The 17500-nt window shown below is 45.3% G+C and overlaps 2 protein-coding genes across 3 annotated transcripts in view; one reads left to right on the forward strand and one right to left on the reverse strand.

Moving 5' to 3' along the window:
* LOC306819599 (NLR family CARD domain-containing protein 3-like) overlaps positions 1 to 9080 on the forward strand; it is a 14984-nt gene extending 5904 nt beyond the window's left edge. Inside the window, exons 2-11 of one of the 2 annotated variants that reach the window (XM_079336986.1) lie at positions 204 to 501; positions 604 to 705; positions 1406 to 1519; positions 4084 to 4153; positions 4235 to 4442; positions 4519 to 6298; positions 6689 to 6862; positions 7552 to 7725; positions 8133 to 8179; positions 8260 to 9080. In XM_079336986.1, coding sequence (XP_079193112.1) covers positions 227 to 501; positions 604 to 705; positions 1406 to 1519; positions 4084 to 4153; positions 4235 to 4442; positions 4519 to 6298; positions 6689 to 6862; positions 7552 to 7725; positions 8133 to 8179; positions 8260 to 8789 — 3474 coding nt within the window. In that variant the 5' untranslated portion in view covers positions 204 to 226 and the 3' untranslated portion in view covers positions 8790 to 9080. Of the gene's footprint in view, positions 1 to 203; positions 502 to 603; positions 706 to 1405; positions 1520 to 4083; positions 4154 to 4234; positions 4443 to 4518; positions 6299 to 6688; positions 6863 to 7551; positions 7726 to 8132; positions 8180 to 8259 lie in introns of those variants that run through there. The other variant, XM_079336987.1, reaches the window with a different exon arrangement.
* Positions 9081 to 11066: 1986 nt separating this feature from the next.
* Positions 11067 to 14245, reverse strand: LOC306820323 (CD209 antigen-like protein C). Its single transcript, XM_079338143.1, has 6 exons — positions 14105 to 14245; positions 13665 to 13754; positions 12170 to 12211; positions 11669 to 11811; positions 11450 to 11550; positions 11067 to 11360 (listed from the first exon to the last, which is right to left on the reverse strand). The coding sequence occupies exons 1-6, from the start codon at positions 14220 to 14222 to the stop codon at positions 11213 to 11215; spliced, it is 642 nt and encodes a 213-aa protein (XP_079194269.1). The 5' UTR covers positions 14223 to 14245; the 3' UTR covers positions 11067 to 11212.
* Between the last annotated feature and the right edge of the window lie 3255 nt (positions 14246 to 17500).

Genomic DNA, 17500 nt, shown 5'->3' on the forward strand with positions numbered 1-17500 from the left:
TGGCCATCTTCTACAGATCACTAAGAAAGCCATGTTTTATTTTCAGACAGTCAAACAGGCTCAGGTTTGTTAAAGTAAATAGTTCTGCTCTAATTTACGGTCGACTCCACAGCTAACGATAGAAAACATCTCTGAGGAGTGATGGACATAAAGTCAGCAGCTTAGCATTGTTAATAAAATCTGCTCCTTGTTGTCTCTGACAGCATGTTGTTTGTGTGAAGGAGCCATGGATCAGTGTGAGGAGACGCAGGGAGCCTCCACATCCACTCAGTGTGAGGAGACGCAGGGAGCCTCCACATCCACTCAGTGTGAGGAGACGCAGGGAGCCTCCACATCCACTCAGTGTGAGGAGACGCAGGGAGCCTCCACATCCACTCAGTGTGAGGAGACGCAGGGAGCCTCCACATCCACTCAGTGTGAGGAGACGCAGGGAGCCTCCACATCCACTCAGTGTGAGGAGACGCAGGGAGCCTCCACATCCACTCAGTGTGAGGCTCACAGGTGAGAAGACAACCTCTGACTGTCCATGAGTGTTTACAGTCATCTTCACACCATCACTGTGTGTGTGTGTGTGTGTGTGTGTGTGTGTGTGTGTGTGTGTAGACCAGACTCTCCTGCAGGTGATCTCAGGGGTGTGTCTCTTCAGAGTCATCGGTCCATGAGTCCCCTGTTAGATTTTAAGGCTCAGCGTCCTGCAGAGACTCCGTAAGTCAACATAATGCCAGCTAGCAGGGATTGTTGTAAAACTATCATCTTCGAGTAGAGGTGGGTTGTATGTGTTGTTCCTGAAGGCTACTTGAACCTCCCCAGCAGGGCGAGGTGGTCTCACCTGGAGCATGAGGCCTTAAAGCTGTTTGATAGGGAAGAGGACAGTGATGGATTCAACTTAACTTTATTTGTAAGGCACCATGTGTTGTTAAAACAAATTTAACCATTTAATGCTTTGCAACAGAGTTAGCCTTAAGCTAATTTACATCTGCAGTCCCTTGGCAAGTAACAAAACAACATAACAACATACATCCCACAGTGACAAATATTAATACATGACACACCGACGCAGTCTCAGAGAATTGAAGTCTGCTTGATTGTTGAGATGGTTCCTTGGCTTCTCGTCTTTGCTGCCTTCTCCGCCCTCTAGTTTGTCAATAAATAAACGTTGTTGATGAGGGGAAGGGGTTAACAACACTATTTTTGTCTTCCAACAGTAAAGAGACATTTCACTAAAGTCCTGGCATTCTTTGGGTGTATTTTATAAGTTGAGATATTCTCTCAGTTTTATGGTCTGTGGGTCTAAACAGTTCAGTAGACATTTCTAGGTTTTGATTGGCAAAAATGCCAAGGAATAACCAAATCAAGAACGGAACAGAATCAATGGTCCTGTTGTTGTGGTTTGCCTGGATTGCAGTGTTCAACAGAAGAAAGCAGACCCTCCTGTACCCAGCTGTGTGTCCATGAAGAGTGACCAGTCCATGTTTGAACCTTATGACTTCAAGGATAACCAGCACTCTACTGAACAAAGGTATTTACTTAGTGAAGATGCAGTAACTTCTACACCTAAATTGACCCTTTTACATCCAGCACAACAATGACTTTGACTTTGTGGTCGTGTCATCTGACCTCCGGCCGTGTGTCTCGGACACTCGGGTGAAGAGAGGGGCTGAGCTGTCAACGAATCACCACCTGGTGGTGAGTTGGATGCACTGGCAGGGGAGGAAGCCGGTCAGACTCGGCAGGCCCAAACGTGTAGTGAGGGTCTGCTGGGAACGTCTGGCTGAACCCTCTGTTAGCGAGGTCTTCAACTCCCACCTCCAGGAGAGCTTCTCACAGATTGCGGGGGAGGCTGGAGACATTGAGTCCGAGTGGACCATGTTCTCCACCTCCATTGTCAAAGCAGCTGCTCTGAGCTGTGGTCGCAGGGTCTCTGGTGCCTGTCGTGGCGGCAATCCCCGAACCCGTTGGTGGACACTGGAAATAAGGGAGGCCGTCAAGCTGAAGAAGGAGTCCTAGCGGGCGTTGCTAGCTCATAGGACTCCTGAGGCAGCTGACGGGTACCGGCAGGCCAGGCGTGCTGCAGCCCGGGCGGTCGTGGAGGCAAAAACTCGGGCCTGGGAGGAGTTCGGGGAGGCCATGGAGGAGGACTTTTGGATGGCCTCAAGGAAATTCTGGCAAACCGTCCGTGGCCTCAGGAGGGGGAAGTAGTGCTTCACCAACACTGTTTACAGTGGAGGTGGGGAGCTGCTGACCTCAACTGGAGATGTAGTCGGGCGGTGGAAGGAATACTTTGTGGATCTCCTCAATCCCACCGTCACGTCTTCCACTGAGGAAGCAGAGGCTGAGTTCTCAGGTAGACTCGTCCATCACCAATGATGAAGTCACCGAGGTGGGTGGGAAGCTCCTCCATGAGATTCACCCTGAGTATCTCAAGTCTCTGGATGTGCAGGGGCTGTCATGGTTGACACGTCTCTGTACTATCGCATGGAGGTCGGGGACAGTTCCTCTGGACTGGCAGACCGGGGTGGTGGTCCCTCTTTTCAAGAAGGGGGACCGGAGGGTGTGTTCCAAATACAAGGGAATCACACTCCTCAGCCTCCCTGGGAGTCTATTCCAGGGTACTGGAGAGGAGGATCCGGCTGTCAGTCGAACCTCGGATCCAAGAGGAACAATGCGGTTTTCATCCTGGCTGCGGAACATTGGACCAGCTCTACAGTCTCCAGCGGGTGCTCGAGGGTTCATGGGAGTTCGCCCAACCAGTCCACATGTGCTTTGTGGATCTGGAGTAGGCATGTGTCCCCCGTGGCACCCTGTGGGGGGTGCTCCAAGAGTATGGGGTAGGGGGCCCTATGCTAAAGGCGGTCCGGTTCTTGTAGAACCACAGGATCTTGTCTCTGCTTTTTGCGGATGATGTGGTCTTGTTGGCTCCTTCAAACCCGGACCTTCAGCGCGCACTGGGGCGGTTCACTACCGAGTGTGAGGCGGCTGGGATGAGGATCAGCACCTCTAAATCTGAGGCCATGGTTCTCGACTGGAAAAAGGTGACTTGCCCTCTCTGGGTCGGTGGGGAGTCTTTGCCCTAGCTGGAGGAGTTCAAGTATCTCGGGATCTTGTTCATGAGTGGGGGGAAGATGGAGTGTGAGATCGACAGACGGATCGGTGCGGCCTCTGCAGTCATGCGGTCGCTGTATCGGTCCGTCGTGGTGAAGAAGGAGCTAAGCCGAAAGGCGAAGCTCTCGATTTACCGGTCGATCTTCGTCCCTACCCTCACCTATGGTCATGAGCTTTGGGTCAGGACCGAAAGAACGAGATCCCGATACAAGTGGCTGAAATGGGCTTCCTCCGTAGGATGGCTGGGCGCACCCTTAGAGATAGGGGGAGGAGCTCGGTCACCAGGGAGGAGCTCGGAGTAGAGCCGTTACTCCTTCACATCAAGAGGAGTCAGTTGAGGTGGTTCAGGCATCTGGTCCGGATGCTCCCTGGACGCCTCCCTAGGGAGGTAATCCGGGCATGTCCCCCCGGGAGGCCTCAGGGTCGACCCAGGACACGCTGGAGAGACTATGTCTCTCGGCTGGCTTGGGAACGCCTCAGGGTCCCAACAGAAGAGCTGGAGGAGGTGTCTAGATGAGGGAAGTCTGGGCGTCTCTGCTTAGACTGCTGCCCCGAGACCCGGCCCAGATAAGCGGCAGAAGATTGATGGATGGACAACAATGTCCCTACATATATTAGATGCTACCTGGCAATGCACAGGGCCTTTGCATCCTATCTAACAACCCCATGTCAACTCTTTGGGCAAAGCCAGACTTGGATCCAGGATAGGATTTCATCCCCCCTAAGCTGTGGGAAATAGATTGGATTCCAGTCTTGGCAAATGACCCCAAGAACACTGTCAATGGGGTATTATAGATAAATCACAAACATGCACTTTTTTTAAAACAATTGACAGCTTCTTGGATAAACAAAAAGTCAGTGTTATTGTTGCGAGAGATTCATACTTCCTCAACCTTGAATTGTCAACAAATAGATTTGCTAAAATATTTAACTGTGGGATATATACTCAGATCTGGTCATCATACTTTGTGCTGTCTGCAGAGTTCCAGAACAGATGACTGAGCTTCCTTCTGGTCAGCCTCATCCAACAGATCTGGATTCCATATTTCTGGTGTGTACAGATCCATCAACACCTTTAATCTAAGTGTTGGATGAAGTGTGTAAATCTTTGTTTTATTGTTTGATTTTTTAGGTTCTTCATGAGAACATTACCACTTTTGTGACAGAAGAGCTGAAAAAGTTTCAAAGGGTGCTGAGTCCAAATGTTTCAGAGTGTTTGGATGAGGGGGTTGTAGAAGATGACCCACAGAGGAGGGGCAGCTGGGAGGCACTTCTCAAGATCACAATGCACTTCCTGAAGATTATGAAGCAAGATGAGCTGGCTGACTGTCTGCATAGCAGTAAGATCCTTTCTGTCATAATTTGTCAGATTTTTCAACTATCATGCAGTCAATGATTCTATTTATGTTTAAACAGGAACTATTGCTTCACTGAGTCAATGTAAACTCAAATCCAGCCTGAAGGAGAAGTTCCAGTGTGTGTTTGAGGGGATCGCTAAAGCAGGAAACCCAACCCTTCTGGACCAGATCTACACAGAGCTCTTCATCACAGAGGGAGGGACTGGAGAGGTCAACGAGGAACACGAGGTTAGACAGATTGAAACAGCATCCAGGAAACCAGACAGAGCAGAAAAACCAATAAGACGTTTAGACATCTTCAAAGCCTCACCTGGAAGAGATGTGCCAATCAGAAGAGTGATGACAAAGGGAGTGGCTGGCATCGGGAAAACAGTCTTAACACAGAAGTTCACTCTGGACTGGGCTGAAGACAAAGCCAACCAGGACATACACTTCACATTTCCATTCACTTTCAGAGAGCTGAATTTGCTGAAAGAGAAAAAGTTCAGCTTGGTGGAACTTGTTCATCACTTCTTTCCTGAAACCAAAGAAGCAGGAATCTGCAGGTCTGAAGAGTTCCAGGTGGTGTTCATCTTTGACGGTCTGGATGAGTGTCGACTTCCTCTGGACTTTAAAAACAACCAGACCCTGACTGATGTCACAGAGTCCACCTCAGTGGATGTGCTGCTGACAAACCTCATCAGGAAGAATCTGCTTCCCTCTGCTCGCCTCTGGATAACCACACGACCTGCAGCAGCCAATCAGATCCCTCCTGAGTGTGTTGACATGGTGACAGAGGTCAGAGGGTTCACTGATCCACAGAAGGACGAGTACTTCAGGAAGAGATTCAGAGATGAGGAGCAGGCCAGCAGGATCATCTCCCACATCAAGACATCCAGAAGCCTCCACATCATGTGCCACATCCCGGTCTTCTGCTGGATCACTGCTACAGTTCTGGAGGATGCGCTGAAGACCAGAGAGGGAGGAGAGCTGCCCAAGACCCTGACTGAGATGTACATCCACTTCCTGGTGGTTCAGTCCAAACTGAAGAACAGGAAGTATGATGGAGGAGCTGAGACAGATCCACACTGGAATAAAAAGAGCAGGAAGATGATTGAGTCTCTGGGAAAACTGGCTTTTGAGCAGCTGCAGAAAGGAAACCTGATCTTCTATGAGTCAGACCTGACAGAGTGTGGCATCAATATCAGAGCAGCCTCAGTGTACTCAGGAGTGTTCACACAGATCTTTAAAGAGGAGAGAGGACTGTACAAGGGCAGGGTGTTCTGCTTCATCCATCTGAGTGTTCAGGAGTTTCTGGCTGCTCTTCATGTCCATCTGACCTTCATCAACTCTGGAGTCAATCTGATGTCAGAAAAAAAATTAACCTCTACTAAAGTTTGTAGAAACAATAATTTCTACCAGAGTGCTGTCAACAAGGCCTTACAGAGTCCAAATGGACACCTGGACTTGTTCCTCCGCTTCCTCCTCGGCCTTTCATTGCAGAAAAATCTAATTCAACTGCAAGGTCTGGTGACAGGAAGTACGTTACAGAACAATCAGAAAACTGCCAAGTATATCAAGAGGAGGATCAGTGACAATCTGTCTCCAGAGAGAATCATCAATCTGTTCCACTGTCTGAATGAACTGAATGACCATTCTTTGGTTGAGGAGATCAGAAAATACCTAAGACCAGGGAGTCTCTCCACATGTAAATTCTCTCCTGCTCAGTGGTCAGCTCTTGGATTCATCCTACAGTCATCAGAAAAACATCTGGACGTGTTCGACCTGAAGAAATACTCTGCTTCAGAGGATGTTCTTTTGAGGCTGCTGCCGCTGGTCAAAACCTCCCAAAAAGCTGTGTAGGTACACAACAACTTCAGTTTAGGTCATTTAAAAGTGGCTTTAACCAGTCTTGTACGAGAAGTGGTATTCAATTGATCACAACAAGGCACTTACAGCTGGCTACACACTTGATGACTGTCCAGTCTTAACCAATCTAAAAAACCATCAGAGACCACAGTCATGGGGACAGTTTCAACCATGTTTTTACATTGGGACATGCACTCTAGATGATTGGGCCCTCGAGACCACACACCTGCAATTGAATCATTACACAGTGGAGATTCCACAGACACGAGAAACTTGTGTGGTCAAATGTGACTTGCAAAGTGTTTGAAAATGTAGATCAGTTGGATGTTGAATGTCGAAACAGTTGGATTGTTTTTAATTTTTCCCAAACTCCCCTTCAGGCTGGATGGTTGTAATCTCTCAGAGAAAAGCTGCCAAGCTCTGTCCTCACTTCTCAGTTCTCAGTCATCCAAACTGAGAGAGCTGGACCTGAGCAACAATGACCTGCAAGACTCCGGAGTGAAGCTGCTGTCTGCTGGACTGGACAGACAACACTGTAGACTGGAGACTCTACGGTGAGGGAACAGATTCTGTTTTACTGAATACCATTTTAATACTGCCAAATATACAACTGAAGCATATCAAAGCATCTATCTTTGACTGAGTACTGTCACTGAGCTCTATGAACACATGAAAGGTCCTACAGCTCATTCTTTGGATTTGGCCTCATTGCTTGCATCAGCTGCAGAGTGAACAAGCATTAATTCATCTACTGTACACTGTCATAGTATTTCTGTAATAACTTAGTTAATGTGTGATGTTCCTTAGCTGTTGCTGATGTCAGTCAGACCTGATCCAGCTCAACTTTATCTAGACACCAAGGACAGCTGGGAGAGCGTCAGCAGCTCTTTCTGATATCTGCAGGATGTTTGGAGGAACTTGTTGTTCACTCCAGGCTGCTTTACGTTATTGATTAGTCTAGGTGGGTCAATGTGACCCTGATAATGATCATATCTGTTTGAATATATGCAGAGCCTTTGGAAGTGTCTGGTAGTTCTGTTTGAGCATGACACTGAACCACATGTGTGATGTTAAATCATGTCTCCTGCAGTATTCATCTGATGTATAAACTTTCATCAACGTGAGCCGTCTGAGTCTAAGGAGTCTGATTGTGTGGAGTCAAGTTTTGATCATTTCCTCGACACTTCATCCTTCTGTGTGATTCTATGTCATACTTCATGTGCGGTCTTGTGTTTGTGTCCAGACTGTCGGGCTGTCTGATAACAGATGAAGGCTGCTCTTCTCTGGCCTCTGCGCTGAGATCTAACCGCTGCAGCCTGAGAGAGCTGGACCTGAGCTACAACCATCCAGGAGACTCAGGAGTCGAACTGCTGAGTGCAGCGCTGGAGGACCCACGCTATAAGCTGCACACTCTCAGGTATGATCAGTTAAAAGGTCTCACACAGTTGATTGATGACATATCAGAATACATTTTTCTGCAAGTCTGTTTGCCTGTATCTCCAAAGGTTTGGCATTTTTTGCTCAGCACTAAGACAACATTCCTCTTTGGAACAATAAACGTAAAGTTGAATTTAAACGCATTGATGTCCTATTTTTGAGAAAAATAACTGATACTAGTTGGAAGATTGAAAGGAACTACTGCAAGGACTGACTTGAATACTGTTTGCATTTTGTATTTCTTTCCTGCTAAGAGCTGTAAGATGTTTACATTCACAAACACAACAACAGGATCCTGGGATACTCAGGTCCTTGTAAACACTTTCAGTGCCGTCACAGATGATTGGTTTGAACGCTTCTGAAGGTTTGACACGTTTCTTTCTCCAGAGTGGATCATGTTGGAGAGCAGTGGCTGAAGCCTGGTCTGAAGAAGTGTAAGTGTGTTAATATAAGTCAGCTAACAGGTGAATCCATGAGGTCTGTTGAATGAATGATTGTTTGCTCTCTCCATCAGACGCCTGTGAACTCACACTGGACACAAACACAGTTCACAGAAAGCTCAAACTGTCTGACAACAACAGGAAGGTGACACACGTTGAGGAGGAGTCCAGATCGTATCCAGATCATCCAGAAAGATTTGACCACTGGTATCAGCTGCTGTGTAGAGCTGCTCTGACTGGTCGCTGTTACTGGGAGGTCGAGTGGAGCGGAGATGTGGACGTGTCGGTGACCTACGGTGGACTCCAACGGAAAGGAGATGTACCCGACAGCAAATTTGGAGAGAATAAACAGTCCTGGAGTCTGATCTGTTCGGATGAGCATGGTTATTTTGCTCTTCACGACAACACTAGAACGGTCCTCTCCTCCTCCAGCTCTCACAGAGTCGCAGTGTATTTGGACCATCCAGCAGGAACTCTGTCCTTCTACACAGTCTCCCCAAAAACCCAGACCCACCTCCACACCTTCAACACTACCTTCACTGAACCTCTCTTTCCTGGCTTTAGGTTACTGTCTGCTGCCTCGGTCTGCCTGATCTCCCTGTGAACAGTCTGATGTGACCTGCATTTATCTCCGCTCATGACTGTGGTCGAACAGCACAAGCCTGTTCGGCAGGATTTGGAAACGGAGGACACAGCTAAATTGAATCAGCAACAAACCGCCTCCCTTCTGACTGCTAGTCCTTCGTACAGACTCTCCCTTGATTTCTACTATAAGTGTAAAGTGGGTTGAACCCATTTGGACCCGAGGATGCCTAAAAAACACTCAGTAACATTTAAAATCAACTCCCAGAACCTGATGGCTTTCAGGAAAGCTGCAAAGAATTTCAACATTTACTCAAATCTTGATCTATGTATCAGATAGACGTCAAAATGATAGATAGATAGATAGATAGATAGATAGATAGATAGATAGATAGATAGATAGATAGATAGATAGATACTTTATTGATCCCGAGGGAAATTCAAGCTTTTTTCTAACTTTTTTTTTTAAATATAAAACTGTATTAACTGTATTTAACTGTAAATGAAATTGTCCTAAAGGTGCTCTCATGTTCATTGCCTAAGAACACAAAACGTGTTTCATGTCATTGTTATTCACATAAAGTTGTTTTCCCTCAATAATAATCCAATGAAAGTGAACAAAGCAGGTCAAAGGTTATTACAGATGTTTTGAGCTTCTTTTCTTCATGACAAACGTTCCACTATAATCATTGATCAACGAATATCATCACTTTCATCACTTCTTGTCTGTGCTATATTACAGAAATAAGGTGTTTATGGGTGAAGTGGGACAGTCATCACATTTATCTTTAAATCAATACGTCCATAACTACAAACCGCTCGAGTCTGCACTTGGACCACATCAGTCCAGTCCTGAGGTCTTTACACGGGCTGCCAGTCTGTCAGAGGATAGACTTTAAAATGCTGCTGCTGGTTTAGATAGTACTGAATGGTTTAGGGCCAGAAGACATTTGCTATCATCTGGAGATGCTAGCATCTGGCTTCCAGCCTCCAGGCTGGCCTGCTAGCATCTAGCCTTCAGTCTCCAGGCTGGCCTGCTAGCATCTAGCCTTCAGTCTCCAGGCTGGCCTGCTAGCATCTAGCCTCCAGTCTCCAGGCTGGCCTGCTAGCATCTAGCCTCCAGCCTCCAGGCTGGCCTGCTAGCATCTAGCCTCCAGTCTCCAGGCTGGCCTGCTAGCATCTAGCCTTCAGTCTCCAGGTTGGCCTGCTAGCATCTAGCCTTCAGTCTCCAGGCTGGCCTGCTAGCATCTAGCCTCCAGTCTCCAGGCTGGCCTGCTAGCATCTAGCCTCCAGCCTCCAGGCTGGCCTGCTAGCATCTAGCCTCCAGTCTCCAGGCTGGCCTGCTAGCATCTACCCTGCTAGCACACAGTCTCCAGCCACCTGCCTACTTCTCCAGTATGACCATTAACACTCCTGTCCCCCTAAATATTAATAACCAAATGAACTGGTTCAACAATCTTTGCACATTTGCCCTCGATCACTCAGCTCCGCTAACTTCAAGAACTGTCTCGCCTGCTAACACTACTCCATGATAGTTATGATATATATATATATATATATATTCACTGACCTTACCTGCATTATTTGACTTCATTAAAGTTACACATGAGCCTCCACAGCGTGTCCGTGTGTTCTGTGATTTAAACAGACTCAAACTTCTGATACAAGATTCATTATGATCACCGAGGTGGATTTCCTCCTGATCACCGAGGTGGATTTCCTCCTGATCACCGAGGTGGATTTCCTCCTGATCACCGAGGTGGATTTCCTCCTGATCACCGAGGTGGTGCCCCGTCTTTTTACTCCGCCCTCAAAATGAGGATATATTGATATCTTCATAGATTCATAGGCTACATAGGACGGGACAAGATGGAGGAGTTCAGACGGGACGAGAGCAGGCAGAGAGGAGGAGATACAGGGGGAGATGACGGGACGTGATTGGTGGAGACAGACAGGACGAGGTGGACCGACAGAAGAAGCGAGAAGGTAACGGGACGAGAGAAGAGTAGACGCAACGACGTGACTGATTTGCACACACACACACACACACACACACACACACACACACACACACACACACACACACACACACACACACACACACACACACACACACACACACACACACACACAGCAGTAGCAAAAAGCCCCAGCTGATTTTATGAAACAACCAATGAACAGAAATGTACACACCCACATTACTCATCCAGCCAGGTTCATCAATCATCTTAAAGTCAAAATATCAAATCAATAAAACAATAACAAACATAATATACAATGAGAGCACACTGTGAACAGAATCAATGATTGTTTTTAATGATGTTGATTATTAGATGAAGACAGTTCAGTGATTTATTGATCAGTTGTCCTTAAAGGTCTGAGTGACCTGATGAGACAACAACAGACCATCACACAGCGGGACGTCCTGGACTTTGACCTGCTGACTTATACAGCCAACATCTTTTCACAGATCCACAAGTTGTGATCCTCACACGGGATGTCGTTCCAGCTGTCTTCCGTCTCATGGTTCTTTATTTCCACACAGTCTTCGTCTTTGCCTTCATGTTGATTGGGCTCTCCAGGACTCCAATAACTGAAACAGAGCAACAAGCGTCAGCAGCCACATCTTTTCCCCGTCTTTACTTTCTGCATCGCATTCGATTAAAAGAATTTGGTTCAAACGTTTTAATCAGTGGCGTGCCGTCCACCCATGTCCACGTCCCATTGTGTCCTCTCCTAGTCAGTCCAATCCATATCAGGCCAAAGAACTTTCTAGTGAAGTCCTGCGGACACAGAAAGTTTAGAAATCAGGAGAGTCCCCGAGGTCACCAACATCCTGCTGAAGACCCCTGCATAGCATTAGCCTCAGGTAGGGAAACCCCGTCTTTAATAGTCCCACACCTGCTCCTCTCTGCTGCTGATGATCAGCAGGTCGGCTCCTCGCTGCAGGCAGTCGTCTCGACTCTCCTGCCAAGATTTCTTCACAGAAGAAATCCAATACAAACTGGAACCGGAATAAACCCATCCTCTCTGGATATACAGATCTGATGTGAGAAAACCATAAAAAGACAACATTCAGATTTAGAGTTCAGCAGTGAGAAAGTCCTTCCAGAGAGGGGGCGTGGTCAGACACAGCTCATTTACATATTTAAAGCTACAGAGCAGAGAGGGGCGTGGTCAGACACCGCTCATTTACATATTTAAAGCTACAGAGCAGCGAGGGGGCGTGGTCAGACACAGCTCATTTACATATTTAAAGCTACAGACACAGAAACAGCCTGTTCTGAGCAGGGCTGAAATAGAGGGGTTTATAGACATGATCAAATACAGGATCAGAGTGGATTTACAACAACACACTTCACACACATGATGAAGAGGAGCGAGGACTCTTCTTGTACTCACCAAAGTCAGTCAGATTGATGGTGGTCTTCCTGTCAGAAGTGTCTGAAAGAGCAGAAAGCTTTCAGTGCTGATTCTGGACTCTGAGCTCACAGCACAGGGGACTTTTACAAACTTCACTTTCACAGGAATATTGTGTCACACGGGGCCTCTTAGGGAGCTTTCCTACACTCATTGCAATGTTTGCACATTTTTAAGCCCCTGCTATTTACAGTTTGTTAGCTCTTGGACGCCCCCTACTGGCCAGGGACTCCAAGCAGTGGCCGGCCTTGCCTGTAGCGCCTCTGGGTCAGTTTTCCCCTGAAGCAGGGGGTTCCCAAAGTCTGCCATGCCAAGGATCCCCATGTGGCTTTAACCTCTGGCTGGGACCCCCCCTTGCAAATTTTCATCAATTCATTTTAAGTTGCCAATAAAAATGAAAAAATGAAAAATGCACCTTCTTAATATATTTCCTTATTTTAGTTTTTCCCCTGTTTATTTGGTGCATTGAATCCCAGTTTCAGCTCTGCTCTTTTCAGATGATGTTGCTCTGTTGGCTTCTTCAGGTGGGGACCAGCAGGCGCTGAGGGGGAGGGATCAACTGATCAGGATACCTCCTCCCCGCCTCCAGGGACGTCCAAGGGGAGGAGACCCTGTGGTAGACCCAGAGCTCACTGGAGGGATTATAGATCCTGTCTGGCCTTGGAACCACTACAGGATTGCCAAGGAGGAAGTGGACACCGTTGCTGGGGAGAGAGACGTTTTGGGCTCCCCGGATAAACTGGAGAACATGGATGGATTTCTAAATCTTTAAATGGTCTCGCCCCACCTTACCTCTCTGAGCTGCTCCATCCCCACGCTCCTGCCCGGTGCCTCAGGTCAGCTGACCAGCTGCTCCTGGAGGGACCCAGGTCTAAGTGAAGCTCAGAGGGGATAGGGCTTTTTCTACTGCCGGTCCCAAACTCTAGAACGACCTCCCTCTCCATATAAGCCACGCCCCCTCACTGTCCATTTTAAAACTCATCTTAAAACACATATTTGTTCTTTGGCTTTGAACCCAGCATGAGACTCTGTTCTTGTTTTAGTGTTTGATTGTTTTTATTGTTTTAACCCTGTTAGTGTTTGACTTATGTTTTATGTTTTATGCTCTTCATGGATGTTCAGCTCTTTGTCACAGCTACGGCTGTTTAAAGTGTTTTATAAATAAAGTTGAGGATGGTCTCAAAGATCCTCCTTTGTTTAATATTCTATTCAGCATTGATAGAAGATGATTTATGATAGAAGTTAAAAGGGTCCCGACCTTGGAGGGTCACTTTTTATAATAACATAAAAAAATGTGAATGAAAGTGAGTAAGAAGACGAGGAGTCAGGACGTCCTGTGTTCTGATGGGTTCGGGTTACTGGACTGGATTCACCACGTTGGCACACAAACATTCGGGGGATCTTTGTTTCTGAGTCATCATGTAGAAAGTTTTACAGAAGTACAGAAAAAGGAGAAACATGATGAAAAGTGACTCACAGGTAGCGAGACGCAGGGAAACGTTGAGAGCCACTTGTAAGAAACACAGGACGCCGAAGCTCACAGCAACCAGCAGTAAGAGTTTTCCCCCTGAGAGAAGAATCACACGGACTCAATGAATCCACGAGGAGCCGCTTCACACAAACCAGCTGCTGCTGGTTCTAGTTTTAGACATGATTTCATTATTTCACTGTGACATATTGGTGGGATTTGTAGTTCTTGAACCCAGATGTCAGAAACAGCAGCAGACCAAAAACAGTTGACAGTTGAGATAAAACTACAAATCCCACCAACAGCTCAAGGTGAGACGATGAGATGAAGATGTCTGAAGTTCAGCAGCTCCAAAACCAAAGAAGTGAATGAAATCAAGAGAAGAGAAGAGGGTTAGGGTTAGGAGTCGGCTGAGGGGACAAAAGGAGGACTGTTTTTACTTTGCTCACCAGCTGCTGCAGCCGTCCCTCCTCCGTCCTCCGGTCCTGAACACCTCTTTGTGTTGGTCCTCCTGGACCACGGCTCGTCCTCATTGACATAATCCACCATGATCTCAGGCGGCTCCATCTCCTGACTGCACTCTGCTCATGGACAAAGTGTGTCTCACATTCGTCTCTAACCCTTTCAGACTTTCAGGCAGGTTAAAGTTCCTCTTCTACAGTTTCCTGTTTTAGGTATCAGAATGAAGCGCTCGCCATCGTCACGGCTTCGCTCTGCTTCTCCTTCTTCTCTTTCCAACATGTCTCAACACAATGATTTTCTCTATTTCCCCATTTCCTCTTGTGTCCTCTTGTGCCTCCTGGAGTCATGTGGTAAAGATGGTGGCGTCGTCTCTAGCTGACTGCTCCTGTGTTTCTGTCACAGCGTGTGAAGCTCTCTCTTTAACCCTCGCAGAGAGACGACCTTCTTAACCTTCTGGACAGAAATGTTCACGATGTGACACAAGTGACGTTAAAGATTAAAGATGACAGATTATAACTTCTAGTTTCTGTCGGTTGAAGATGTTTTTTCTCTGTAAACAGTGTCCAATATATCCATCAATAAGGTCCTTTACCTGCTTTATGTAAACAATGAGCATGTTTACCTGCTTTATGTAAACAATGAGCATGTTTACCTGCTTTATGTAAACAATAAACATGTTTACCTGCTTTATGTAAACAATAAACATGTTTACCTGCTTTATGTAAACAATGAACATGTTTACCTGCTTTATGTAAACAATAAACATGTTTACCTGCTTTATGTAAACAATGAGCATGTTTACCTGCTTTATGTAAACAATGAGCATGTTTACCTGCTTTATGTAAACAATGAACATGTTTACCTGCTTTATGTAAACAATGAGCATGTTTACCTGCTTTATGTAAACAATGAGCATGTTTACCTGCTTTATGTAAACAATAAACATGTTTACCTGCTTTATGTAAACAATGAGCATGTTTACCTGCTTTATGTAAACAATGAGCATGTTTACCTGCTTTATGTAAACAATGAACATGTTTACCTGCTTTATGTAAACAATGAGCATGTTTACCTGCTTTATGTAAACAATGAACATGTTTACCTGCTTTATGTAAACAATGGACATGTTTACCTGCTTTATGTAAACAATGAACATGTTTACCTGCTTTATGTAAACAATGAGCATGTTTACCTGCTTTATGTAAACAATGAGCATGTTTACCTGCTTTATGTAAACAATGAACATGTTTACCTGCTTTATGTAAACAATGAACATGTTTACCTGCTTTATGTAAACAATGAGCATGTTTACCTGCTTTATGTAAACAATGAACATGTTTACCTGCTTTATGTAAACAATGAACATGTTTACCTGCTTTATGTAAACAATGATCATGTTTACCTGCTTTATGTAAACAATGAACATGTTTACCTGCTTTATGTAAACAATGAACATGTTTACCTGCTTTATGTAAACAATGAACATGTTTACCTGCTTTATGTAAACAATGAACATGTTTACCTGCTTTATGTAAACAATGAACATGTTTACCTGCTTTATGTAAACAATGAACATGTTTACCTGCTTTATGTAAACATAACAATGAACATGTTTACCTGCTTTATGTAAACAATGAGCATGTTTACCTGCTTTATGTAAACAATGAGCATGTTTACCTGCTTTATGTAAACAATGAGCATGTTTACCTGCTTTATGTAAACAATGAGCATGTTTACCTGCTTTATGTAAACAATGAGCATGTTTACCTGCTTTATGTAAACATAACAATGAGCATGTTTACCTGCTTTATGTAAACAATGAGCATGTTTACCTGCTTTATGTAAACATAACAATGAGCATGTTTACCTGCTTTATGTAAACAATAAACATGTTTACCTGCTTTATGTAAACAATGAACATGTTTACCTGCTTTATGTAAACAATGAGCATGTTTACCTGCTTTATGTAAACATAACAATGAGCATGTTTACCTGCTTTATGTAAACAATGAACATGTTTACCTGCTTTATGTAAACAATGAACATGTTTACCTGCTTTATGTAAACAATGAGCATGTTTACCTGCTTTATGTAAACAATAAACATGTTTACCTGCTTTATGTAAACAATGAGCATGTTTACCTGCTTTATGTAAACATAACAATGAACATGTTTACCTGCTTTATGTAAACATAACAATGAACATGTTTACCTGCTTTATGTAAACAATGAACATGTTTACCTGCTTTATGTAAACAATAAACATGTTTACCTGCTTTATGTAAACAATAAACATGTTTACCTGCTTTATGTAAACAATAAACATGTTTACCTGCTCTTTGTTAATGTTAACAGACAAACAGTAAAGAGATCAGCAGCGGTCTCCGTGCTGGAAATGCTGTCTCAGGCTAACTCTGAGTCAAGCTAACGACAGGCTGAGAGCTGAGGCCACGCCCACCTGTCAATCAGATCAGCTACACGCCTTATTGTGAATAACTCTGATCCTTCATCCAATCAAAACTGCTGAGTCATCAAAACATTCCCCCCGTACAGTGTGTGTGGATGGAGACATGAGCTAATCACACCTATTTGGTTTTTTGAAGCAGGCTGTAAACATGTTCATGTCTGCTGTAAAAACAGGCTGTTTGAATGGGTGTGTATGTGACTTCCTGTGCTGCTGCAGCCAGCCTCTAGTGGACACTCCAGGAACTGCAGCCAGCCTCTAGTGGACACTCCAGGAACTGCAGCCAGCCTCTAGTGGACACTCCAGGAACTGCAGCCAGCCTCTAGTGGACACTCCAGGAACTGCAGCCAGCCTCTAGTGGACACTCCAGGAACTGCAGCCAGCCTCTAGTGGACACTCCAGGAACTGCAGGTTGCTGCTTGAAACCCAATAAGGCAGCTTATTGAGGATAAGGGACAAAATAGCATACAATTAATCATAAAATGAATGTATTGATTTTAGACCTTAATTAATCGTGATCAGCCTCAGTTTGAATAAGAAGACGTTATTCTTTGTGAATCCAATTTCTCACTCTGTTGTTGAACATGGGGGGGCGACAAGACCAAGGCAGGGCAAGACCGAGTCAAGAACAAGACCATAAAAATATGATTAACAAAATCCTCATCTAGTGGGCATCATGTGCTTCACTTCGACCAGAACAGCAGAAAGGTTGAAGGTAACCGGAAGATAAAAATCAAACAAATGAATTTATTAGTTCTGTTAGAAAGAGGCGTGGTCCCAGGAGTCCGCCCAGTCTGACCCCAAGACAAGAGCGAGTACACTGTAAAAACTGAGACTGGGGTTAATTCATATTTGTTAAATTAAACAAATATCAAAACATTCTTAGTAACATTTTACAGCGATTGAGTGTGTGTAAAAA

This window comes from Symphodus melops, assembly GCF_947650265.1.
Source record: "Symphodus melops genome assembly, chromosome: 2".
Classification (NCBI taxonomy): Eukaryota; Metazoa; Chordata; class Actinopteri; order Labriformes; family Labridae; genus Symphodus; species Symphodus melops.